Below are 27,565 nucleotides of genomic sequence, written 5' to 3'. Positions count from 1 at the left end.
AGGACCAAGAAATTCAAGATCATTAAAGAATAAACTCAGGAACCAGATAAAAACAGAAAGCTCTTAAAATGATCTGACACAAATACTAAGTAAATATCCCTGAATTTAACATTATATATCACCAACAATATATGAACGGGACAAAGCAAAACAAAATTCTCCTACGTTTCAGTTTGGTGGGAAAGGGAAGGTTGGAGGTGGGGAAAGAAAAAGTTGTGCCATTTCAGATTTTAGTTTCTGTTTATCTTAACATGCTTGTACTTATACCCGGTAACAGTGGAAACACACTGAGTTCACTAATCCTGTATTAAGCAAGTCTATTCAGTCAGGAAAATAATCCCATTGAATGAAGAGCCACATTAAAACAAAAAGCATAACTTGAGCAATACAAATTTCAAAATGTAACATTAGAACCTGAAGTTCACTGTCATTTCAGTTCAGCCCGACTGAAGTTCAATTCCTAAATCCATCAACTAGCATCCCTATTGCTTTAGAAGCAACAGTGCAAAGTGAAGCTCAAGCTCTTGTCCAAATTATAATAAGTAAGCTAATTTTCCTAGCAGTCCTTGCACAGCAAACAGAATGTTACTATTCTGTAACATACCAAAGTACTCACAGTATTTTACAAGACAGCTGTTTTACACAGATATATGGAGTTTGCTAAAGTTGCTATTATGGAGTCTGATCTTGAATAGAACAAAACATTAAATAACTGATTACAAACATAGTGAGGCACATGTTAAAGCAAAATATGAGCCAGTAAAGCTTCGTTCAACATAAACATAGAACCCATCTCTTGTCAAAGTAAGATGATTTTTCCCTATCACCTCTTCACAGAACAGGAAAAGCAGACAGGAAGAAAAAATTAAAGGAAAACAGGGAAGTTAAAGACTAATTGAGAGGGCACTTGAAGATATGGCACAAAAGCTACTTATGCATACCGTTTTTTGCAATTCATACCACTAGGTATGAATACTCATATCTTCAGTATTTAGAAAGGCTAAGAAATCAACAGTTAATAGATAAATTACAAAAGAGTCTATTAAGATATGCCTAAAATCACTATCTGGATTAATACTCTGACAGTATCATCTACTGTGACTTCCTGAAGCTGCATAGGACAAAATTTCTGAACTATTTTGTTCAACAAGCTCTTAAGTTTGATTCGATCTTTGGTAAACAAAAATATAAAGTGGCCTCAAAATCACGGAGAAAATAACACAATCACTGAACAACTGTTCACTAGTTAACATGCATCTAATTTTTAACTTCTTCACACTTACCATCACCTTTTTTCAAATGAGGATACTGGAAATTGATATATTATTCTGACAGTGCTCCTACTTGGGCTACACCAAGTACATCCCCACTTTATTTTGCTTTCCAGCATACACAGCTGTGAGTAACCAAATGCCTTACCAACTTTATTCAAACTAGAAACTGTTTATTCATGAAATCTAATTTTCAGTTTCTGCTTTTCATATTTCAAGTTGAAGAACTACAACTGTGTCTGACAGTATTTGTCCCATCTCTACTACGTTTGTCCATACAAAGATTTTTGTGCACCTGATTAACACCTGTAAGCAATACTGATGCAGCAAAATTTAAGAAAAAAGAGGTTTGAATACTTCAGTTGTGATCCTGTGTTTCTTAATCATACGCAGAACTAACATCCTGTACCTATCTCCTCTGCTAGCCTATAGATGACTGTTGGAAAAGGAGCCAGATCTTCCTCTTCCTCTGGTCCGTGACTCTTCCTTCAGCTAGGAATCACAAATAACCATCTGATTTCTACTGCTTGCATGCTGTCTGCCAATAAAGCAAGGTCAGTTGACACCCAGTTCTTAAAGGGTCCTGCACATCCTATTCCACCTTCACCTCTTCTACAAAAAGATGACTATTTGTCCAATATTTTATACTCATCAGGTAAAGGATCAGCAGTCCCAACTCAGTGCTGCACTGTAAATCCAGGCAGCTGAAATGCCAGTTTGTTAGATAATCTTACCCAGAAAGGTTTATAACCATTTCAACTAGGCAACGTCAACTCACCAAAATAAACAGATGCCCCTAAATGCAAGCTAACTGGGACTCTGTAGACCAAGCTATTCACAAATACCTTTCAGAGATTAACAGAATTACTGACGTTGGAAGAGTCCTCTGGAGATCAGAGTCCAAACTCTCCCTCCCCCACCTTAAAACAGTCAAATAGAGCAGGTTATTCATGGCCACATCCAGCCAGATTTCTAGTATCAACATGAATGAAGATTCCACAGTCTCTCAGGGTAACTCATTCCAGCTTGCTCAGAAAAAAACCTTAATTTAAACATTTGAAAAAAGCCTTTATTTCCCATATGTCAGTATGCGCATACTGCCTCTTAGCCTGTCACTGACCCCCACTGAGAATTCTGCCTCTGTCTTCTTCACACTCTCCCATCAGGTTATTCATATACATTGGTAAAACGCCCCTTCAGCCTTCAGGCTAAAGAATCCCAGCTCCCTCAGTCTCTGCTTGTATGACAGATGCTCGAAGCCCATTACCAGTTTCATGACCCTTCACTGGACTCCCTCCAGTATGTCTGGGTGTTTCTTGTAATGGGGAGCCCAGAATTGGACACAGCATTCCAGACGTGGCCTCACCAGTGCTGAGGAGAAGTAAATAATCACCTTCCTTGACCTGCTCACAACACTCTGCCTAATGCAGCTCAGCATACTGCTGGCCTTCTTGGCTGCAAGGACCCCCAGGTCTTTTTCTGCCAGCCAGCCTTCCAGCCAGTTAGCTCCTAAGGTGTATTGGTGCAATGGAGTTATATCTGCCCAGGTGCAGAACTTGGTCTTTCTCTTTGTTCAACTCCATGAGATACCTGTTAGCCCATTTTTCCTGTCTGTAGAGGTTTCTTTGAATGGCAGCACACTCCTCTGGTGTACCAGCCTCTGCCCTCAGTTCTGTACTGTCTGTGAACTTGCTGAGGGTGCACTCTGTCCCACTGTCTAGACCACTGATGAAGATATTCAACAGCACTGGCCCCAGTATTGATACTCTAAGGATAATGCTGTATCTGAAGAAAGAATTGTAAATTTATGTGAAAAGGTGTATTGCTTTCATCCTCCATCTTCAAAAGCACATTGTCCTTGTTTAGTAACATCCATATTAAAAAATTAACTTCATATCAAAGTAAGGTTTGGTATTGTGAGTCCATTAGAAGAGATGCACTAATTTTCACTACAATTCTTTACCAAAATGGTATCATAGAACGGTTTGGGTTGGAAGGGACCTTAAAGACCATCTAGCTCCAACCCCCTGCCACGGGCAGGGACACCTTCCCCCAGACCAGGTTGCTCACAGCCCTGTCCAGCCTGGCCTTGAACCCTTCCAGGGAGGGGGCAGCCACAGCTGCTCTGGGCACCCTGTGCCAGGGACTCACCACCCTCACAGGAAAGAATTTCTTCCTTATCACTAATCTAAATCTACTCTTTTTTGGTTTAAAAACGTTACCCCTCGTCCCATCCCTACACTCCCTGATGAAGAGTCCCTCCCTACCTTTCCTGTAGCCCCCTCTAAGGACTGGAAGGCTGCGATAATGTTTCCTTGGAGTCTTCTCTTCTCCAGGCTGAGCAACCCCAACTCTCAAAGTACATGACATTCAAGTCTTCCATGATGTTTTCTTAAATAGCAAGATTCTTAAAGGGGAGCATAATTGTTGCAAACTAAAGTATGAATTTTTGCTAACATCCATCTAACTACACTTGCTATTTGACATTAGGACTGGGTCTTCCACCAAGGTTTTTATGTAAGCTATACATTGTCAAAAACTTCAATCTTTTTTCTACACTTACCTAATTCAACACTTCTGAGGCCTACAGACAGAAAATGTTCTATTTTCAAAGCTGGCAGAACCACCTCTATTCTGTGTAGGTCTTCAACCCATGAAATAGTGTTAAAAAAGCATTAAAACAGGAAGCTGCATATGCTTAAAGAAGACACAGTATTTTGCCCATAAACCTCCAAAACAACATGGACATTTCATATAATGCAAACGGCATGTTCAGAAAACATTACAGCCTTTTCTGACTTGTATGAACCATGAGCTCCTGAATTCTGAGGACTGTGGGAATTTTGCTTTTCTCCAGTGAAATAATTATAATACATAGAACTTTTCGCAATTCCTCAAGCATTTCATTCTCAAGGTAACAGAAAAAAATCTCGTATCTAAATTTGACATGTTGTATTACTGGACTCTAATTCCTGAGGTATTCAGAAAGGACTTTTTCTGCCAAAACTTCTGAACTTGTTAGCCACAATGCTTTTAGAATATGCCTGAGTTTGTCGACTTACAGAGTTTATGATCAATCTCACAGCCTCTTTTTGCTGTACTGAATTTATCCAAACTTCCTTGCAGTTCAGCCTCCCTCAGAAGCAAAAACAACAGCTACATTAACTTGAATGTTTTCCTGTTTAAAGTAAGCATTGTTAAGGAACGTTACTTTTAACTCGTACCATACTCCAACGAGCTAAACAAGGTACCCTTATGTCCAACTGAGATACGTTTACTTCCTGAATGGCTAGCCAGCCAAGTGACATGCTTGCTTCCTGCTTTTCAGCCATACCGCTGAAGAGTGGCAAGTATTATCACCCAACTGTTCATAGTAGCTACAGATCAACACTGTACAGTATGTAAGTAACCAAGGAACCGTGTAACAGTGACTCAAACTTTCATCAGGACAAAGATTATGTGTGATGTTGCTTTATCAGAATTTTTGGATGGCTCCAACGCAGAGAAATGTCACAGGAATCACCTCCTTACTGTCCTCAAGGGCAATACTATATGGTTACCTGAAAGGCAGGCACCAGCAGCCCAACAAGAAACTGTTCTATTATGCATCATACAGAGCTCTTTGTAATAGATTTTACTTTATAGGAAAATCTACAAAACAGAAATAATACAAATTTAATTAGTAAGAGACATGGTGATATTGATACATAAAAACTAGGATGGTGCTTCACTGAACCGACAAGTCAAAAAAAGCATGAAAAAATTCTAAACAAACCTGCTGGAGCTACGAGATCTTCTTGAAGAGCTATAGCTTCTTGGGGGTGTTCTGGATCTCTTCTCTTTCTTCTTTTTGTCATCTCTCTCTTTTTCTCGCTCCTTCTCCTTATCCCCATCTTTCTCCCTTTCTTTGTCCCTGTCTTTCTCTTTGTCCCCTCCTTTGTCCTTATCTCCCTCCTTGTCCTTAATCTTCTCTCTGTCCTTCTCTCCTTCTTTCTCAATATCTTCTTTTTCTTTGTTCTGATCTATCTCTTCCCTGTCTTTTTCCTTCTCCTTATCTTTCTCCTTTTCCCTGTCTTTGTCTCTGTCTCGATCCCTGTCTTTGTCTCTGGCTCTCTCGCGATCCTTGTTACGCTCTTTATCTCTCTCTCTGTCCTTCTCCCTGTTTCTCTCTTTATCTCGCTCTCTTTCCCTGTCTTTGTCTCGGTCTCTGTCCTTCTCCTTGTCTCTGTCTCTCTCTTTCTCCTTTTCTTTGGCCTTTTCTTTTTCCTTGAACTTTTCTTTGTCTCTCTTCTTGTCCCTGTGAAAATCCAAACACAAATCCATTAATTCACCTTTGAATTTTCCAATTAAAATTACAACTAACTCTTTAGCATACATTAATTGCCCATGATAAAGTATGTGTCTCTGTTGAAAAACAGTAATTATTCAGTATTTTAATTTTCCACCCCTGTTCACCATGAGGGAAAGGTTAGATTGCTAGGAAAAATCTGGAAACCAAATTGGAGAAGGGGAGGCCAAAATCAAATCAAGCCATGATCTTCAGATAGATACTATTACCCTCTGAAAGAATACATCTGTTCACCTCACAGTTATGTTATACATAAATAATTCTTGTACATTTTGTCAGGAGTGAGACAAACTCTACAATCTGTAAATCCACTATTTATTAAAAGTGTGTCCACATAAAATGGACTGCAGATTAGCCACACCCACATGAATAATAACAGCTGACTGACAGAAGACTTAATTCTACAGTGTTCTCTCACATAGATATCCTGGAACTGCTTGGAAGTCCAACAACAATTAATACACAGAAATAAAAAATCAGGGATAAAATTTCACCAAACAAATTCCCTCAAAAGGCAAATGTAATGTCAAACCTCAATCAAGACAATTAAATCACCTGTAATGTCATTAGAAATTTTAAAGTTACTGAAAAATTAATACAGTAAAAACAGAAACAAAGATAAAGAAACAAGTCAGCTTCTCTGGGACAGGAAGAATGATACATATTCATAAAAAGAACAGTGAGGAAAATTCCAACTAAAGTTCTAGTCATCAAGCCAATTAAAAATTGATTAGATCACAGTTTTGTCTGAAAGATTATATTTTGGTATAGGATTATTTGGAAGTGTGAGACTATCTTTCCTTCCTAGCAGAGACACATAACTCCTAGACCTGCCTTTAGGACGTATGAAAATGAACAATCATTCAGAGACAGAAAGAGAAGGAAGAAGAAGAGAAGTTCATTAGCAGGCCTTTATGTCCAAGAGAACCAGACTATGAGAAGTTGCTGTGTCTACTGGTACCTATTCTGAGATTTTTAAAGATTCTCAAAGAGACTCCCTCATACATGAAACGTCCTAAGCACGGCCCCCACCTTTCTTCAATGGAAGAAGCGTTTAGCTGTATCGTCTCAACTGCTAATAAATAGAAGGCTGTTGTATGCTCTGTGACCTGACAACTTTGATTCCCATCAGTTTTTGGCAAATAATTCTTCAGAAGTCTCAGAGAAGGAATGTACGATCATAAAGATGAAACAGCACGCAATCCCTGCAATTGCAGAGTCTCGCAATGACCCAATAAGTGCCTTCCAGTTAATTTATCACAGATAATTCACTGGACTTGCCCCTTCCAGTGAGCAGATATCTCAAGAAGCTCCAGACAACAGCCACAGAGAATCAAAAGAATCCATCAATAAAGTCCGGCTAGCTATCTAGCCTATTCCTGTTTCCACTGAGGTCCACAGATGTGCAGTTCTATTTTCCACAAAATTTCTTCCCTCAAAAAATCAAGAGGCAACTGAACAACCTAAGCATGACACTCCATTTAAATGAATCAGGGGAATTAAAGAGATTGAACAGAAAGAAAAGTATCAGGACTTCTACTCATGAAGCTACTTTCATAGGCACTTTTGTTTTGTGAATGTTTGCTACTTTTATCCCTCAAAAAATGATGTTATGGTCTTGATGAAATTTCACAGTTCAGTAATTAGTTGATCAGACTTAACTAGATTAGACATAGATGTATTAGATCCTGTAATGTAAATATGCCATATAACAGACGTGCATTTGTGCACACAGCAGTGCATGGCCAATATGAGATAGCCAAAGGTGAAAATAGAAGCTCATGCACAAAAACTTTATACATGTTCTCAGAATGAAAGATCAAGTTCAGCCTGAATCCAACCTTATCAACAGATATAGATCGAACAAGCACGATCTGCTTTTTTGTGGGTTGCACAGGCTAAACAGAACACTGATCTTTTGGTCAGTCTGGCAATTACTTATTTTCACTCAGCTTGCATGCTGGTATAAATGTAGACCAGGCTATCAAAGGTTAGGTACCTCGGTGTAGTGATTTAACCCCCACAGGCATCATATGAGCTACTATGAAGAAAATTTACTCTATCGCAGCCAAAGCCAGTACACTCAGCATTAAAATCTATTTTCTACTCTTTTGTCCCACAGACAGAGCCTAGGGACAGGCTACAGCATTTAGAGATTTCACCCTTTACTATCATCTAAAACTCTATACTGTGTGCTAATAAGTACAGTATAATTTCTAAGGAACGGAACTCACCGAGAACGAGAGCGGCTTCTTGATTTCCGCCTTTCCCTAGATCTGGATCGTTTTTTCAGAGGACTTCTGGATCTACGTCTGTCCTTGTGTCTTGAGAGTGATCTGTTGCCAGATCTACTTCTGTATGAGCAATGACAGAAGAAAAATTCTTTAATATTGAAACCTCATAAAAATTAGATCAACCAACAAAGGAAAAAAACCATAAATCTTGCCTGATTATATTAAACTAAAGAGCTACACCTCAGTAATATACTGCCTACCAACATTTTTGCAAACAGAGAGCTACTTTATGCTTCACCAGGTGCACTTGCTGTCCTTTGAAACAACGCACCATTTATGTAATACCCATTTCATAATAATCTCCATGAACATTCTGAAAAATACAAATTTATATGATATTAAGGTAGATGTACTTAGTAACTTACAGGGCATGAAATCTACTATGGACAATTCCTAGCAGTTTGTTAAAATAATTAGCTACATTTTGTTTCTTTTTCAGGCCAAATCACTTATTGCAGTCTTGGTCACTGAAGAAAGATGGTTTTAACCAGTGTCTTTTGGTTTGTTCTCCACCCTCACAACTTAAATGAACTTTAAAACACCGAACAAAAACACAAAAACCCCCACTATCTGTGGTTCAGCATTTAGCTCGTTACCTTTTCAGTTGAAAGGATCTGTTAGCATGGATGTCAATTATAAGAATTCTCAAGGAAAGGAATGAGTATTTACTACATGATAAATAAGGAATGTAAATAAAGTGCAGATACTCTGATAAAAATCCAATTACAGTCTTCTGACAAGCATATATAGTGTAGTCACAGATTTGATGAAGAAAATACAACTTTTAATTACTATATAATTTTTGTCCAAAATATTTACTATTTTTGGAAGATGACACTCCTTAAGAAAGCAAAAATAAAAAGCTGAATTTGAACATTAAGTTTCAAAAATTGCATTGTTGAATACTTTCCCGACAGCTTAAGGTACCATGAAGTTTAACTTACCAAAGACAGAAAGGCCATGTATATTACTCAATAAATCCTGAAGAACAGGAAGGTACAAAAAAATACCAGCTCCACCCATCTTCTCCAGTTCAAGACACACAGAGTACATTTAGAGGGAAAGAGTATCTATTCAGAAGCAAAGTTCCTGGTTATTCTGATCTGCTCAGTTTAAGTTAGAAATACTCTACAGGGCCATTTGTCTTATAACTCTAAGAAATTTCACTAACCACCACCACTCAAAAAAGCCAGTATGATCTCTTAGTCCAAAATAAAAATCATACCTACCTGTGTTTTGAGTGTGATCTTTTCCTTCTAGATCGGGATTTTGAGCTAGACCTGGACTCTGAACGTGAATGGGAACGAGATCGACCGCCTTTTCTTTCACTGCTCTTTCCAGACTCTGAGAGGAAAAAACCACTTTGCAGTGTAAGCTCAGAACATTTAAAGATCCCAGTTAACAATCTGGCACAAGTGGAATGTACCACATATAGTGCAAGGGGCCTACTCTTTGCACATCTTCCTTCTTTGCAAATATCCTTCAGAAACATCCAAGAAAGTCATTGCATATACTCGTTGAGTGCAGCCATCCTGCAGCAGTACACATAAACCAGATAATTATAAACAGCTAGCTCTATTAGCAATGGGATTTATGTTGCTGCCACAATGCACAAGATCACAACATGTTCTCCTCTGGGTCTATTATTTAATATATTTACTTTAAAAAAAAAAAAAAATAACCTGAGAAGAATAGAGTAAATTTAAAGGGCATTATTTTAAAAACAAGCATAAAATGTAAATAATAATTAGTACTTTCTATACTTTTAGGTATTTCAACCACTGTACAAACATTGCAGTTTTATTCCTTGAACACTGTCTTATGGGAGGAAGGGATGGAGAGACAAGGGTGAAAAGTTTGATTCAAAGGCCAGGATGTCAACAGAAGCCTTAACAGTGACCGCAGAAAACTTTGATTCAGATTCTAGAAGACTGTTATTCTGCTGCTTAACACTGAGGAAATGTTAGAGCTATTTTTCTTTCAACCCTAAAAAAACCCCAGAAAATACTCACCCACCCCCCTAAAGTAACACTTGGGACTCCACACTATCTAACCTAAGTAATACAATGTCTGGTTTTGTCAGTGAGAATGACAAATACTCACTGGTGAAAAGAGAAAGAAGGATCTCAACTCCAAGTTTAACAAATTGAGAATTTTTTTAGTGGTAGGGTTTTGCAGTCAGTTTAAGTCAGCATATATCAGCACTGAAATGTCTGTCTAACCTTTCAACCCACCAAAACCTTCCTCCTTGACCTGGCACCGCAGTGTTAGCAGGCATCAGGGAACCAATCTGGATGAAAAAAAGCCCTTTACAACATGCAAAGTTTTATCCCAGATTAATTCTCTGATCCCATTTTCTATGAAGATGCACAGAATCTTGAGCCAGCATGAAAAAGAGCATAGTGCAGGGACAAAATTAACATGCTGAGGATAAGGGAAGTATAATATTACTACTTTCAGAACCATGCTAGCTCCCTCTGATCATGAAACTATGGCATTAGTGGGTGTTAGAGAACAAAGCAAAATATAAAGCATTTTCTTTTAAAAGTTTTAAGTACTCTGAACTTAAAAAGCACCAACATTAAGTAATAATTTAGTATTAACTTTGTATTTTTGAAAACATTCAGTGAGCATGTATCTGAAAAAAAGACATGATGAAATAAAATCAGCTTCATTCCACTACTTTGCTTCTTGAACACAAATTTTATTTTCTCTATTTTTCCCCCACATGTTGTTCGCCTTTGAGTACCCTTTTCTTGTGCTTGCAAATACTCTCAAAAGTGTGTGCAAAGGTAGACACAGAACTAGGTAATGCTAGGTAATGAACATAATATACCTACCTGGCTCAATAGCAGCAGATATGAAAGACTGGGCTTCCCTTACTCTCTTCATCACTTCTTCCAGTTCCTTGGCAGCAGCTTGTGGTGTCATTTCAGGAGGTTTCACTATTGCATTATTGGAGTGATTTATTCTAGATTAGTGAAAAATAAAACCTTTTCCTCAGAAACACTTGAAAAGGGAAAATGAAAAACAACTAACAAAGGAAAACACCTCAACTTCCATGTACGACCAAAAACTTCAAAGTTCAGAAAAACTACAGATTTGTCCTAACATTCATGTGTTCTATTTGCATCTGATATGTCTTCTATTTCTTCCAAATCTTACCACTTTTAAATAAATGCAGCAAAATATTTCCATGTTAAAATATTTTCTAGTAGAAGACTTGGAATCTGTTTCTCACCTTCAGATAAAATCTCTATGTTAAGGTCTACTAATTGCATACATATATAAAAAGCTTAATTAGTACCAAGGACTTTGAAGACTCTTTCATTATTATAAGTAATTTCCACTACATCAAGATTAAATATATTTTACTCAATGCCACCCATATTCTTCTCAGAGAAAGTTATGCCCAACTTTGAAATTGGAGTTTGTAAAAATGTTCCAGTTCACTAAGAATAGGTCTTTAAGTTGAAAAAATATTAATCACAGCAGTCTCCTGCACATCAGTCATAAATATATCAGGATAAAAAGAAACCTCTCATTCAATAGTCATACGGATAATTAATTTCTTACTTCAGTGGCCTGTCTCCAAACATAACTCCATTAAAGGCAAGAGCTCGAGGTACAGAATTTTGGTCTGCAAATTCCACAAAAGCAAATCTTGTTGGTTGAGTCTCATCACCTGCCATTCGCACAAATTTGACTTCTCCAACTTGCTTAAAGAATTCAAGCAGCTGATCTGCTGTTGTAGTCTAGAAAGAGTTGAAGAGCTCAGCTGAAGTGAAATATATAATGAAAACCACTTATCCAATATAACAGGTAATCTAAGAGCTATAGATTTTGGAAAGGTATCTTACCATTCTTACAGAGGTGACATGAATTTGGTAATGCTACACTTTAAGACAGGTATTTTTATTTCCATTAATCTAAAGGATATACTACAATTTAAAATAGTGCAGCCACAAGCCCTGAAATCCTACACTTAGATTCAAAAACCATTTGCACAGGATTTTTCACTTTTCATGCAACTCATCTGAAGTAACTGATGAAGAATTTCCTTATGCACCTCTGTACAAGCTAGTGACTGTGAATTTTGATCAATTAAAAAAAAAAACCTATCTGTTTTTCTACTGGTTTCCACCTTGTTTTATTTTATCATGATCAATAGTACTTTTACACTATACTAGCTACTTTGGCAGTAAAAAAAAACCCAAAACAACACACTTATATTGACATCGGTCAAAAGCAAATAATTTTTCAATTAATTCAATCAACTGCTGAAAAACTAAGTTTCTGACAGACTTAACTTTCCTGTTACTGAAACTCAATGGTATTTATGCTAATTTTGCAGCTCCCATTAGGACACATCACTCCATCTCACTGTACTTAAGCAACTGCACCATCACTTCACAACTTCTGAGGCATGGCTCAGCTAACACAACCCATCTGGACATTTGATCAACATGCGCAACCTTAAGTATGATTCTTAAATTCAGCTACAGTGTGATTTTTCTGGTACCCTGCCAGAATGAATTCCAGAGTCTGGTCTGATCTGATTGGTACAGGAGCATTTGAAATCTGAAATATCACTAGTAACCAAAAATATCTTTTTTTTTGTTTAAATTCCTATTGGTATCAACTAACAAGAACTCTTTAACATGTAAGATTAGAATTAATAATTACATTTCTACACCTTCCGTTTGTATTTCCATTATACAGAAAAAAAGCTACCTGGGAATTCAAATTTCCAACATAGACTGTTCTCCTGATTTCATCAATTTTGGATGGATCCACATTCCCCATAATTGGTGGTTGTGGTATGTCTCCCAGTGCCGTAATGTTAGGGTCCAATGCTGCTGCTGGTATAGCCCCCAAAGTTCCAAGTGAAACACCAAGCTAGAAAACACAGAATATGCTTTGAAACCAAGTACTGGTGAGAGATATTTCATGTTTTAATACATGCCTTCCTTGTACATGTCTGTAAAAATAAATCTAATGAATATAGGCAATACTTTAGACTTTAAGGTCCCAGTTGAGCACTTTTTAAAAAAGAATAAAAATCTACCCATAAATAACATTGTATAGTTAAGAATTTATTGTGAGCTATCAGTTAACATCTTATCAAAGAGGTCTGGCCAGGGATGCAGTATATCAATCAGAAAACACAGGCTTAAATTTCTAATGCTTAGAGTCAATTAAATTAAGATGTCTTCAGACACTGCTAATATTATTTTACCATAAGCAGCATTAGGAATAGATGAGGAACTGTTGAGCCTTTGCCCAGCAAGTGAAGGAGGGAATTGTCAGTGCCCAGGGCCAATTTGTTCTGTAACAAATACCAGTCCATCAAAGGGACAGGTAAGGTATCTTTTAAACAAACGCATCATATAAGGCAAGATTAATTACAGTTGAAATGTGAAGGATATTAAGTCTAAGTTCTTACTCTACAAACACAGTTACTTCCTAAAGAATGAGGACAATGCAGCTCTTATTTTTGGAACGGAGAACTGAAATCTCTCCTGGGAAATGTTATAAAAAAAAGTCACTTAAAAATAATTTAAGTGGTCTGCTGAGTTCCTGGTTTGAATATTATTTTCTCCACCCAAAAAGCAACTGCCTTTCCAGCAAACAAATTTTCTAACAAGTGTAATAAATTCTTAGCAAGCCACCAGGAATTTTTTTTTTAATGTAATAAAAGAGAAAACTAATATATTTTAACTTGAAATTTTCCCTGAATAGTTCACAGCAGCCTTCTGATGTCAAAAAAGGATCATAGAGGCAAAAGGGAACTGAGCAGAAGTATCATCAGCTAGCTCCTGCGCTTTTTGTAGTGAAAACATTGCTAGACAGTCAAAAGCTCTGTTGTAAAGACATCAAGTAAAAGCACACTAATGCAGCATTTTAATATTCTGAAGAACTGTGTCAATGTAACTACTATGTTTTAACAAATTTTTAGGAGGTGGATAGAACAGCCACTAGACCAAATTAATGGGTCTAAAGAATGACAACAATTAAAATGGACACAACCAAAATCAGCAGTTACCCACTATTCTGCAAGATAATAATCTGAAAGAAAAACCTAAGAAAAGTAGTGCATGGTCATCTTGTGATCTACCCTCAAAAGAGGCATGACTGATGAACTGTGACTGATCTAGCATACAAGAGGACAACATCCATGGATCAGATAGTTCTTGTTCTCTGAACACACAAAAGACTACTGAGTATAGAGGAAACCAGAGATCAAACAGCGACTGAAATTTACTTACTGTAGTCAAAGGTGTTGGCGTAGGTATAGGAAGCAACCCTGCACCAGGCATCAGGCTTGTCATAGTAGGAGCAGGCGCCAGTAGAGAAAGGGCTTTGGCTTCATCTGGAATTTTACCTGAAGAAGCAAATGAACGCATTACACAGAGTTGGAACACTAGACAGATGTTACTCTTTCTATGATTTTATAATTACCCTTGCATTTAAAAATGTAATAAAAAACAATGAATCTATCTACCAGATCCTTACAAAGAAACAAATAAGAACTTAAGTTTTTCCTTTTACCCTGCTCTACTAGGAAAAACAAAAGTGAGCAAAACTTCAAAGACTAGCAATCTCATTAATGGATTATTATTTTAAAAACTGCATAATGTATACAATTATTTAACACTTTGAGCTATGGGTCACCTGTACTGGAAACTTAATGTTCATGAACCAAACGATATCAAGCATGGACGCTTTCCCAGGGCGGTGTTTTCGCGGTGATCGAAAGTTGTTTTACACATGACAACCGTTCGTGTTGGCTGCATCACTAATAGCACACAGAACATCAGATACAGAAAAGAAGAACATTTTTTAAAGTTTAATCCCCAGAAATGGCAAATAACCAAATCAGTAAAAAAAAAAAAAAAAGAAAAAAAAAAGAAAAAAAAAAGAAAAAAGAAAAAACAAGGTATGTACTAACTGAAATTTCTGCCTTTTTTTTTATTCTTCTGGTGCTACCTACTTTGGATGCAAAATTAATAAAAAGAAAATAAAAACTACTGTACTACTGTGACTCCACACAACACATTACAAGTGAAGCTGGAGGTGGAAAAGTAGAGGACAGAAAAAATTTAGATTTGTACTGTCTCACATTCTAGGTCACCTCAGTTTATTTGAAACTTTGATAAATCAGCTTTAAATTTACTGACTTGAAGAAAATCATAACTGATCAGCTAAGCAAGCTGTATGTTCCCAACATATGTATCTCCTGCTATTTCAACTGGATTATACCCCATCATGCTAAAAGTAATATCTAATCTGAATAAAAGGTTTAATTCAGCGTTAGTCACAATTAGACTGCTAAATGAATGCCCCAAAAAAATCTTCAAAAATCAAAAGATTTAATAGTTAATTATGATTGCAATTAAGCATACATATTAAATTTGAAATGCAAATGGGATTGAAACTGGCACAGACATGAAACACTAAACTGAAAAACTACAGAAAGAAGTTCTAATGATACTAGGTATCTATGATCTATTCAAAATCACTGGCATAACTGTATATACACTATGCAACTGAGCCCTTTGGTATTACCCCATGCACTTAATGAAGTAAATGCTTTTATTTAAATATTGTTTTAAAAGTCAAGGTATATACAAATACTGTGCCAGTGGCTTTTACTGCTTTGGTTCAAACTGTGTATGTTTTAACTATAAAACCCCAAACTTTAGGATTTAATAAATTAATATATAAATATTCTTATAAAAAAGCAAAATATGAGGTAAGTTTCAAAACACTGCTCAGTTTTTGCTATACAAGTTCCAGTAGACCCCACAGGAAGTGTAATACTAAAAAAAAAATAAAAAGAATAAAAAAGAGTTGCAAATTCTACAGATCTGCAGCAAGGACTGAGTTACAGTTGGATATGACCAAAGGACAAAATAAATCTAAATGAAACTTAATTTCTATGTAGCATGGGTGGAATAGAAAAGATAAAATAACAGTACCCATTTTTTTCCTCATGCTTCCTATTTACATTTATTTTATTTATGTTAAATTTTGAGGCACCTTGCTCCTTAACAAGTAACAAACCACTTGATTTTGCTATCTAAAGGAAAAAAATAGGAAAATTATTAGCACTTAAAAATTAACTGTGCAATATTCACCTCTAGGGCTTTTTAAAAAACATGCATGAATCTGAGTCATCACAATGTTCAGCACTATTCACAGATCTCATTTTGAAATCAGGCATGCAATGAGAGATGCACCTGATTTGCCTGACTGCTCATGAGTATCACGTACTTTGCTGCACGTTGCCTAATACGTAGCTAACTAAGAGGCTTTTGAATACACAGTTCCAGCAGCTGTGCACAAAAATTAGGCATAGAATTATGTACCAGTTCTTCTGAAAATTGAAATACATGTTTTCAAATGACTAATGAACCAGATCTTATCCCAAACAGATAGCATCTTGCAATTAACTGGATACTCATGCAGGTTTCTACAGGATCAACAGACATAGCTCAAGTAAATCCAGGGGCAGAAATGGCTCCTCAAGTGGTGTGTTTGCATTCTAATTTAGATCTTCGGTCAGTAACATACATAAGTATATGCCTAATTTAAGGATGCACTTACATACAGCCAATTCAATATACACGTAACCAGATATGAGATGCTTAGGCATTTAGCCCTTTTAAAGAGGAACTGGGTTAGGAACAGAACTATCCAGACAATGAGTCAAGTTCAGAAAGGTACTTAAATACAAGCCTGAACTTAAGGATATGGGTCATCATACTGAAAAAAAATGAATTATTGCTCAAATGCTGTTCAAGGAATCCACTGAACACTTTATGTTAAGTGCACCATTATAGAAGTTCAAGGAATGAATAACATGCATATCTAAATTGTACAGTTAGCAGCATTATTTCCAGAATACTTTGGTCCTTCAACAATGTAATGTTTTATTTTAAACAAAAAATCTAGTTGGTTAGTTCCACGCCACAAAGATTCATCTACTTCATTCAAGAATTATAAAGGGTCTGTCTCTACAGGCAGAACCATGAAAATTTGCCATTATATTTTAAGATACTGCCTTTTCAAAAGATCCTTCTCTAATTTTTAAGACCAGGTTAAACTTCTTAACAGTTCTACAGAAAGCAAACTGTTGTGGGGGAAAAAAAGAACACCTGGAATATCGCGCAAATTTACTTCTATGTTCTTTGGACAGTTTTGGAAAACGATTTATATGTGAGGCCAAATAACCTCACAAGTTACAGGCTTTAAGTTTTGGAGCTTTATCTCCATTAATTTATTTATAAAAAGAATACAAGCCCACAAAGATATAACAAAACATGTGGGTTATGACACAACAAATTAGGACACTTTAAATTAAGAATAACTGTTCTGGTTTTTAAACCCATGGTACTTAAAAACTGAATGGAAGTGAGGTAAAAATATTTATTTTCTAATGAGGGAAACAAGATAAATATCTCACATCTATATCACATCCTTAGAAAGGTTTCTTAGAAGTTCTTGTGTTTAGTAAATTACAGATTCTATGATAATTTATTTATTGATTCTTCACTCTGCAAAGAAATCTAGAAACATGTAGATTAGCACTGCATTGCCTAAAGACACCTTATGCTTCTTAGGAAATATACAGTTGTCCTAAATATCAGTTACTGTTACTTTTATCATCAAAGTGCTTAAGAGACCTAGTCAACCTAGCTCATACCAGAATCCATTTTGCTAGATACTGAACAGAAGTGTCTGTGTTAAGCAAGTACTCATCACAGTAATTTTAGCCCCCTCCAAGTGCTCAGAAAAAATTAACTTCCTACTCTTTGTACTATGTGGTTAATCCTCCCCTCTCCAAAAACTGCTTCTGCAATAAGTAAGTTTGCTTGTTTTAAAAATACTTACAGTTCACATCTACTCTAAACATAATTAAAGGAATCTTCATTTTCCTGATATTTTAAATCAATGGAAAATGCACACTTACAAATAAAATAATTTCCGTGTGATCCAATTCAAAGTTCTGACTGGATTTAGGAGGAGCGATTAAAGAGATTGCACCTACTGGCAATTACCTCAACTACCACAGATAAATCCAAGAGATCAGGAAGCAAAGCTCTTCCCCGCCGCAGTGAACAGCCTGGTGCATTACCAGAGTAAAACCAATTGGACCCAACGCAGCTGGCTGGGAAGAGCAACGCCTGAAGACCAGAGACACCATCTGGTTCACCACTTCTGTTTCAGGGCTTCACAAGAACAAACATCATTTAGGGATGAGAACCTCCTCAGCCACTCCAGCAGAAACTGCCAGGGCTTCTGAAAATGTGAGATGGCCGAGAAGACATGTTTGGTTTTTTTTTTGTTTTTTTTTGTTTTTTTTTTTTTTGGTTTTTTTTTTTTGGTGTTGTTTTTTTTTTTTTTAAAAAAAAAACCTATTCTTGAAATAACTACCACTGGAGCATGTCAAAGTGCAAAATATACACATACATACACACACACACGCACAAAGAACTGATTCAATCTTCCCACAAATAACAGTGTTAAAAGACAATGTGCCTCACATAACATATTCCAACCAAAATTTCAGGCTGCATTTGTACTTATGAGTGGTAAACAGTTTTTTCTGAAAATTACTAACACAAAAGGATGAAATCTTACTGCCACTGACCTAACTGGAGCAAGGTTTCATCAGAAGCAAACAAGTATTTCATGACATTCAATATTCATGAAAGTTCAATTTCAGAAATAATTAAACTCTTCATATCACACATAAATAGTAAGCCTTCTTTTAAACAGACCATGCAACCTAAAATAAACTACTCTGCCGAGAAGAGGAAAAATAGCAGAGAAAGGTCATGACTTTACTTTGTAAAGTTAATTTCTCCAGAAGTAAGTTTCAGCTGTCCTTTTCCACGATAATAAAGCATAACATATGAATGTATCTTAAAACTGATATATTTTTCACTATTTCTGTTTTCTGACACAATGTGCTCATCTTTTGAATTTAGATGCTTAAACATATTCCAAATCAAATTTATCTGCAATTCACAGCACAAAAATTAATCATATTCTAAATTCTGTGTATACCATCCACCATTCATAAGCAGCTTCAGGTCAACTTCAAAATGAAACACTGTGAACCCTTTACAAAACACCATTTTTACAGAACTGAAGTACCAGTTCACAAGTACAAGGGAAAGAGATTTAACAGAACAAAACAAAAAAAAGGGACAAAATAAAATAAAAATAAAAGAAACAAAGGAAAGAAAGCAAAATAAAATAAAAACAGAGACAGGGCGTCCATCTTCAGCAGGCCAGACTTCGATCTCATTTCCCCCATGAAGGTTTCACTTGGCGGCAGGTTTAGTGGCATGGCAAACAATGCCTAACTCAGGCAAGTGTAACAGGTCTGCCTTGGCCAGTCTAGTCATCTAATAATGCACAAATATCACACAGAGAAAACATACAAAACCAAATTAATAGTCAAAATCCATCTACCAGATAAGGTGGACATAAAATTTAGAATGATTAGGGTGGCATCTTTGTTAATCTTTCAACCCTTGTGTTCTCAAAGTATAACGTTTAAAGAAAAACCTACTGATACCCATACAAAAAAGCCACTTTTTGACAGCTTAATAATGTTACTTCATTCACAATTACATTTTTGTTAAATGTCACAAAATTAGCATTGTTTTCATTGTGTAGTGATTCCCTCCTCAAACTCCCTTTATTTACCACTGTTTAAATACACTACAAATTGCAGATTTTATTCTGGTTTTTAAAATCCAGTTTTCAGAGTTCTCTTTTACTTCTCCTCTATGTTCGAGTCGGCGCATGAAATGTTTTATTACTGGCATCGTTGGCCAAGGATATAATTTTACATCCTGGTAGAATATAGCCATGACTACCTTTAAAGCCCGTGACACGCTCCACTGACTCCATTAACAATGCATCATATGACACATAGTGAATCAGAAATCTTGCACTGTCGTCTCCAAAGCCATACTTATTCCACACAATAAATTCCTCAAAAAGTTAAACCTATATAAATTCACACCTTTATAAATTAAAATTAGTGATTCTCTTAGAAAGCTACATGGAAACAGCATTCTGACATTAAAAAAAAATTTCAACTCACAACCCAATCACTTGTTCACCTAATTATGCATAAATCTCTGTGAGGTTCAGGATGATTTTGAACAGTGACAATTTCTCTGCAATACAGTTTCTCAGAAATGCCTAGTAAGTCAGCTACAAATGGGGCTGGAACAAGATCTGTCAGAACTCTGACTTTATTCTTCTTTCATTCATTGTCTACCATCAAGAGACACAGGAAAACGTAGCTTTACCTGCCTGTTGCCATATCATGTCAGGCAGTGATCTCATCACAAGAAAAACACCAGGAAGTGTTGTTCATTCATTAGGCGGCAATCTTCCCTCTCTGGTAGTACTGAACCAGTGTTAAGGTCTTTTTGATGAAATGTAAAACTATGATCCTGAATAATTTGTAGTCAATTATTTAGGGGCAATTTTTCAATAATAAGGTCTCTGGTCCCATTAGCCTCTACAGAGCTTCAAGTGGATACAGCAGTATCCTTTTTGTGGTTTAGGAACAAGTTCAAAAAATAAAACGAAAATGCCCTCAAAACAAGGCATAAAAGCAACTAAAAATCTAGGCTTCACAAACACATGTGCCATATGCCCCTATTAAGAAGGCTACAAGAATGGGAACTATATTGTAGGTCAGTATAGTGTTTAGTGAAAGTACTTATAGAGTCTATGAGATTATGGAGACTTGTCAGAGTTTGCTAGGAACATCCCAGACCATTGTTACAGCAGCACTAACCTCATACTAACCAGATCACGATGTGGCAAACATGCCAAAAAATGGTGTTCTGGGACCACTGTTAACAAACTCCAAGAAGTCAGCAGTATTTTCTGAACCAAAATCTGACTCTTACAGTTAGAAAAGTTATGTTAGTAGGTATTTCTGGACTTGCTGCAGTTTACGGTTCAATCATTTTAAATACTGTTGTACATGGCAAAACAGCTACCGTGTTCAAAGTGAACATATGTTCACTCCACCTTCTCCAAAGAAGCAAGAAGTCCAGAACCAAATGGGCAGAAGCTCAATTCCACAATGATCCCAATGAAGTCAATGAGGCTCTGCCTAACTCCGGTAATTATGCCTACTGTAAGGCCATGCTTCATTTAACGGTATTCAGATCCAGGATATTATACTAACAATACAAACTACCTTGTATTCAACACATCTGTAAAAGTATGGTCCACAAAACTAGTTATCGGAACACCTGTAAATTTAGTATTCCACAAGCAATTTATTTTATTAAGTTTTAAAAACATTTTACACCGGAAGCATTCTGTACAGATCACTGCATTTTTAAAGAGATATCTAAAACCAAAACCGAATACCAGTATATATAAGAAAGCCTTTTTATGGCTCACGAAGTAGTATTTTCCACAGTAACAAGAAAGAAAAACTGAATTTTTTTTTATTGAACTAGCAGGTAAACATTTATATTTAAACAGTAATTATAACCATGAACACTAAGTATTTTAGATTAGATTAATCTAAAATTGCCAAATGCATATATCACAGGTCTACAAGCAAAACTGGGATTCAGTCTAAAGAAAGATGGAAAAATAATCAGTACCAAGAAAAAAAAAAAAAAAAAAAAAAAACAAAACCCCCCCAAAAAACAACCAAAAAACAACAGAAACCCCCACTACACCAAATGTAATACACTAAGACCCAAACTACAATATTATGGGTGCCAGGAAATTGCCTAACCTTTTCAGTGCTCCATTGACTTCAGTGAGAACTCTGTGTGAGAATAAGCTTGCCAACACCAACCATATTGAAGGGACTTATTTACCTTCTTTTCCCTCAAAATATGTAGTAACTATGGAAAATTTAATTATCCTGAATTAACTGTCTTTTTTCTAATGCTGAATTTCAATTAAATATATATATATATATTGGGATTTTCAATATTGTTTCAAGACTGTTTTTTCAAAAAGCAGTAAAATAACATAAAATAACAACAAAGCACCACCTCCTGACACGGAAAGCTTAGAACAATTAGCAGACATGACAAAGACCAACATTACAGAAGTGTATCTGAAATACCAACCTTCTGCACAGGGCACAACTATCAAAGCTCTGTCAATAAAAACCGTGTTAGTTAGATGCTGGGCCACACCAACACTCGATGCTTCACGAAACTTAATATAACATACTTTGGAGGAAAAAGCAAGAGGTGCGTTGCTGCAAGATAAAAGGAAAAAACAATTAGTCACATTAAATAATTGTATGCGTGCATTTTTAACTATTACTCCTTAATAAAAAGGTAGATTTTAGACTTCCTCAAAAAGTTAGTCAAAAGGCAAGCATATAGAAATTTACTAATTTGCCTAATGATGTCACTGAAAAAAGCACAGGATAGTACCTTCTCCTTTTCAATGGAAACTTACAGAAACCAAAATACCAAATCAACAAGGTTAATTTCCTTTTATAATCTTGCTAAACAACATTGACCAGGGCATTTCAGATTACTATTGTAAGTAGCATATTCATTGACACATTTGTCAAGTAAACAATTTATAGTTTATCTTTTTTACTCTAAACAATTCTTGTTTGACAAAGTCAAACAACAAGCTCAGTCATTTTTCAATAGGTCCTTCAAATATTAGCCCCTAATAATTGATATTCTTTCTTAGGTATTCATGAAAGCAGTTTTGTTAATTCTTATTAAGATAAAAGAAGTTCTTGTGAGTTCTTGCAAATGTTAGGTCATACTTCACTAATATAGCAAAAATCCTTTTTAACATCTGCCTTAGTTTGGCATAGCATAGCACGGGATAGCACTGAAGGAGGTAGCAGGAATTCTCTATTTGGCTAGAAGAAGGAAGGAAATTTGTAATTTCCCTTTCCATTAGGAAATATACCAATGGAGATGTCAGAAAGCAGAACACATAAACATTGTAATCTCCATCAAACCCGAAGTAGTTTGCTTTAAAAAATGTATTCCCTAGTCAAGGTTTGTAACCTTTATACAAGCAGTTTATTTCTTCATGTGAAGGAAGTACAGGTGAAATCTTCAAAGAGAGAATGCAACAGGATATTGCTGGCACATCAGCAATTTCCATTTGAAAAGACCATCTGTCATCTAGGAAAACAGTATCTCATAGAAAATACGCTGCATAAACTGTTTCATCCTGACCCTTCCTCTACTGAAACAGAAACGCTTGTCAACCTTCTGAAGTACCAGAAGCAGTTCAAGTTTAGCCCAACTATTATAGTCCCTCAAATTCCAAGCAGGTACTCCCAAAGCTGTGGTGTGGAATTAATCAGACTTTAGTATTTAAATACAAACTCAGAAGTTTACGACACATTGTTTCATCACATTAATTGCATAAATGAACCAAGAACTTAAGTCTGAGGCAGGCAGCCTGGTATGCTTCTGGTTACCAGAAAGGTAAGAACTAGGTAAAATATCTAGAGCCAGACAACTTCAGAATGGCATTCAGAAACACTTAGGATGGAAAATTCTGTGAAAACATATACACTGAGGAGGCAAAAATAAAGAGGGAGTGGGAGAGACATAAATACGCAAGTCAATTTTATACAATTCAGAAAAACACTGCAAGATGACTACATTTCTTTTGCCCATTTATTTTGTTTGTAGTGGCCAATGTTTCCACAGTCTCAATTTTCCACATTCAGGAAGGAAATAATTGTACAGCATGGCTTCTGAGCCACCTGTAAGCTCTTGGTTCAAAACAGTTTCCAACATCAGAGGTGACAGTGAGCTATGACTTCCTCAGTACTCAGCAGAAATGTCTGCACACAACTTTTAATCCTGCATATTCTGAAAAGCCACTTCATTCACGGCAAAGATTGGGTTTTTGTTTGTTTTGGGGTTTTTTTTTGTTTTTTTTTTTTTTTTTTTCTTTGGGGGGGGGGGAGAGGGGGTTTGTTGTTTTTTTTTAATGGCCACAGGTTTTTTTGTTTGCTTTGGTTTGCTGCGGGAAGGGTGGAAGAGCATCTGTGGGTGGGCTCGGGAGGAGAGGGCGTTTAGGGTTTGTTGTTATTGTTGTTTGGGGTTTGCTTGTGTTTAAATACACGTCAGTGTTACATCCCAAATGGCTGAAGTCTCCACTGAAAATTTGGTGGTCCAGACTGTTGAAGACTTCTAATGTCTCCTCTTTACTTTTTTGTTTTCATTGCTAACTCAAGAACGTAACTCTGTTCCAGGCAGTTCCAGGTCCCATAAATAATCCTTGTAAATGTCAACATCTATAAAGCTAGCTCTGACAAGCTTATTTTTTATAATATTCTCCCCCCTGTATTTCCTGGATTTTAATCACAAAAGCTATGCGGAAAGTATGTTAAAAAATATTAACATCAGAACACTGCTGCAAGTGAGGATCTAAAAAGAAGTCCTGGTACAAAGTCTTGTCCGAAGGTTACGAAGGAGAAATTCTCTATAAGGAGACCACCTTTACTGAAAAAAAAAAAAAAAAAAAAATCGATGCTACATCTACATCAAGGAAAATGATTAATACCCATACTATCTAAAATTCTAAAATGTTTCACAGTGATTGAGTCCTCTCCTTTTACAAAGTGAGCCTCCTAAACTTCACTAGCAGTCTTAAAAATTCTTTCTTAAAACGGAAAAGTTCTGGTTTAATTCCTTTTGTTCCATTTTCTTCTGCTAACCTTCCCTAAGGCTCAATTGGGGTTGAGTCATAGTCTTCTTCCTAGGGTTACAAAGCACAAATGCAAAAAAGCAACTCCTACACCTCTGATTCAAGATTACTATAATCCAGTTTCTTTAGAAAAGCAAGAAAACTGAAAAAGGAAATAAACATATAAACAGTGTTCGGATACTTCTGCCATTTTTGCTTTCCTTTGTAGTGAGACAGTAACATCCCTCTCCCAACAGAATAACCACCAACCAAAAACATTTCATAACAATGACCTATTCAGAAAGCTACAGTAAAAAAAAAAATCAAATAACAGACTACAAAACATTCCTCTATGGGTCCAGATTTTCTCAGGGTGGTGGTGGTGGAGGAGACAACATAAATCAATAACTTGTCAAAGTAAGATGTTAGGGAATAATTGTGCATATCATCTTTAAATAAGACTCATGTTTTATCTCAAAGGCCTCATCTATATTGCAGTCACTGCAGGATCTATCAATCTCTAAGTAACACTTGTGTGTTCTCCAAGACCATCCAAAAGCAAACAGTATTACAAAGCAGGATTTTCAACACCTAATGGAGACAGTTTGTGCCTCCCTGCTTTCAAACAACTCATTCTGCAAAAATCCAGCTGTTGCTCAATAAAGCTTTTCAATATTTAACTGTTAAAAAATCCAATTACAGTTACTTTTGAAGGCTTATCACTACAAATGTAATATTGAAGCCTCCTCTGAAACACAGACTTCAACTGGGTGACAAGCGTAACAAAAGCATGATGGGACTAAGAATCTGATTACAGACATCACTGGTCTCCTAGTAAGTCAAAAACCGGCTCTATACTGTATGAGTGGTTGGCATGCTGGAGTACATACCCAAGGCAAAAAACCTGTCACACCCTGCAAACCAGCTCTAGATTCCAACTGTACTGCAAAATGGAAGTGATCTGTAAAAACGGGTCTCAGTCTTGTTCAGAACTGTGAGAAAATAAAGCCATATTTCATCTTCTCACAGAAGTCTATTTAAACAGCCAACAGGAAGGTACCAAATTAATACCTTCTTGAACAACAACTTCGTCCTAATCTCTGTGAAAGCTTTTACTTTATTTAGGTAACAAAAATACTCTCAGATGACTGAAAGTTACTATGTCACCTTCCCCTTATTCCTCAGCATGAAATAAATTAAAAAATGCATATCAATATTTGTTGTTCAGTAGTCAATATCCATGAGACCTGTAGACCACCAATTCAACTTACATTATTATGTTCTTCATGTAGAAACCAGACTGAAAAGTGAGTTTCCACTGTTCCATGAAGGTAACAAAATTAATGCTCTAGAATACATTGGAAGTTTAGATTTCTTACATAATTGCTTTTAACCTTAAGACTGACGTGACATGATTTTTTTGTCTGGTGTTGATTCTAATGTAAAAAGCAAATTTCCCTTTTAACTGAATAAATAGAAAGAACTGATTTTTAAAAATCTAGGCTTTAAAGCAGTAAATACTTAAGGAAAAAAAGAGTAGATCAAAATAATTTTATCAAATTGCAGACATCTATTGTAGCATCTTTTTGATTGGGACACCTTTGCTTCCCATGCACCCATCAATGAAACACTATTTTTCCAAATTTACCATAATATTATTCAAATATATTTTCAGAGAGTTAATAGGAAGCATGTCTTCTTTTTGTCTCACAAGCAGGGCATTAAAGTAAGTATTTAATTTTTTTCCAAGGTAATAATTTGAAAATCAGGTCAAATGTCCATACCCACTATGCAAGAAAATCCATATTCCTAAAGGTTCTGCCTAAAAATTGTAAATAAAACCAAGAACTAAATAAGTAATCACAATCCCAAATGCTATCTCTGAAAACTGAATTAATCTTTTAGAACTGATGCTTACAGCATTATAACCTTGACATTTCCAAGTCAAACCCTACTACAGTACTGGATTTTAGTATTTTATGTGTGTATACACACTGGCAAAATTTCATACATAGGCACAAGCATTATTTGCATATGAATGTCAATAAAGTATCTGTCTTAAAATCTGTTATATAACTTAGTGAAAAATAAGAGCAACGGTTCTAACAAAAAACACATTCAGTCAGAAGAAAACTCGAGTGTATTAAGAAGCAAGTGTGGAACACATCTGAAATAAAACCCTAGAAACTGTATGGAAATCACCATAAATCTATTAAAATTCAGTAAGGCTGTTTTCAGCTTATCTTTACATAGATGCCTATTACATATACTTTATATATACATATTACATTGTATTTAATTTTTTGGAACGGTCCTCATTCAAGCCTACTCAGATCTAATGTAGTAACATATAAAAATGGATAAACACCAGCTTTTTTGCTATTTAGTTTAAAAAGTCGACATTTTATTCATCTGAACATCTTTTTATTGAAATGCAATTATCTGGAGGTGAATTACTCCCTCCGCTTTCTGCTATTCCTATTTAATTTTGATGAGAAAGAACGATAAATGGTTTGGAAGGCCATGTCCATTATTCACTTCCTAGTACAACAGATGCGTTAAGAAAAAAAGTATCTCTTTTCCTCCCCTGTTCTGTTGATGATCAGATTCTGCTTGGGAGAAACAATACTGGTATTTTGCAAACCTCCCATCTGAGTGCATCCCTAACATGCAGCTGACATGAGAACAGCTACACTTTAGAGAAAGGTGCAATGTCTGTCATTAACTTTCATTTTCTGTACGTGTCTTATCAGGGGCATTTCTAAGCACAAGGGCACGTTTCGTCCTTCTGTGAACCGGTATTTTGGCTTCTGTTCAAGCGGCCCCTTCTCGAAAAACAGAGCCCTTCGAACAAAAACAAACAAACAAACAAATAAATAAAAAAAAAGTAGTTGATCCTGTCGGCACGCACCGCCCGGGCAGCGCGGCCCGGTGGCCAGCCGAGCGGGGGT

The 27,565-nt window shown here is 36.1% G+C and overlaps 1 protein-coding gene across 4 annotated transcripts in view; it reads right to left on the bottom strand.

Annotated features, from left to right (window-relative positions):
- SREK1 (splicing regulatory glutamic acid and lysine rich protein 1) overlaps positions 1 to 27,565 on the bottom strand; it is a 35,021-nt gene that overhangs the window by 6,755 nt on the left and 701 nt on the right. The window contains exons 1-11 of one of the 4 annotated variants that reach the window (XM_042804494.1): positions 22,058 to 22,163; positions 17,978 to 19,333; positions 17,383 to 17,485; positions 14,589 to 14,712; positions 14,183 to 14,298; positions 12,648 to 12,812; positions 11,490 to 11,668; positions 10,754 to 10,884; positions 9,143 to 9,257; positions 7,854 to 7,973; positions 5,047 to 5,568 (exon numbers count right to left, since the gene is read on the bottom strand). In XM_042804494.1, coding sequence (XP_042660428.1) covers positions 5,047 to 5,568; positions 7,854 to 7,973; positions 9,143 to 9,257; positions 10,754 to 10,884; positions 11,490 to 11,668; positions 12,648 to 12,812; positions 14,183 to 14,245 — 1,295 coding nt within the window. In that variant the 5' untranslated portion in view covers positions 14,246 to 14,298; positions 14,589 to 14,712; positions 17,383 to 17,485; positions 17,978 to 19,333; positions 22,058 to 22,163. Of the gene's footprint in view, positions 1 to 5,046; positions 5,569 to 7,853; positions 7,974 to 9,142; positions 9,258 to 10,753; positions 10,885 to 11,489; positions 11,669 to 12,647; positions 12,813 to 14,182; positions 14,299 to 14,588; positions 14,713 to 17,382; positions 17,486 to 17,977; positions 19,334 to 22,057; positions 22,192 to 27,565 lie in introns of those variants that run through there. The other 3 variants (XM_042804495.1, XM_042804496.1, XM_033009180.2) reach the window with 3 other exon arrangements.

The sequence above is a fragment of the Tyto alba genome, unplaced genomic scaffold (assembly GCF_018691265.1).
Source record: "Tyto alba isolate M040663 unplaced genomic scaffold, T.alba_DEE_v4.0 Super-Scaffold_42, whole genome shotgun sequence".
Classification (NCBI taxonomy): Eukaryota; Metazoa; Chordata; class Aves; order Strigiformes; family Tytonidae; genus Tyto; species Tyto alba.
Note: the sequence above shows the minus strand (reverse complement) of the source record. Positions and strands in the feature narration are given on the sequence as shown.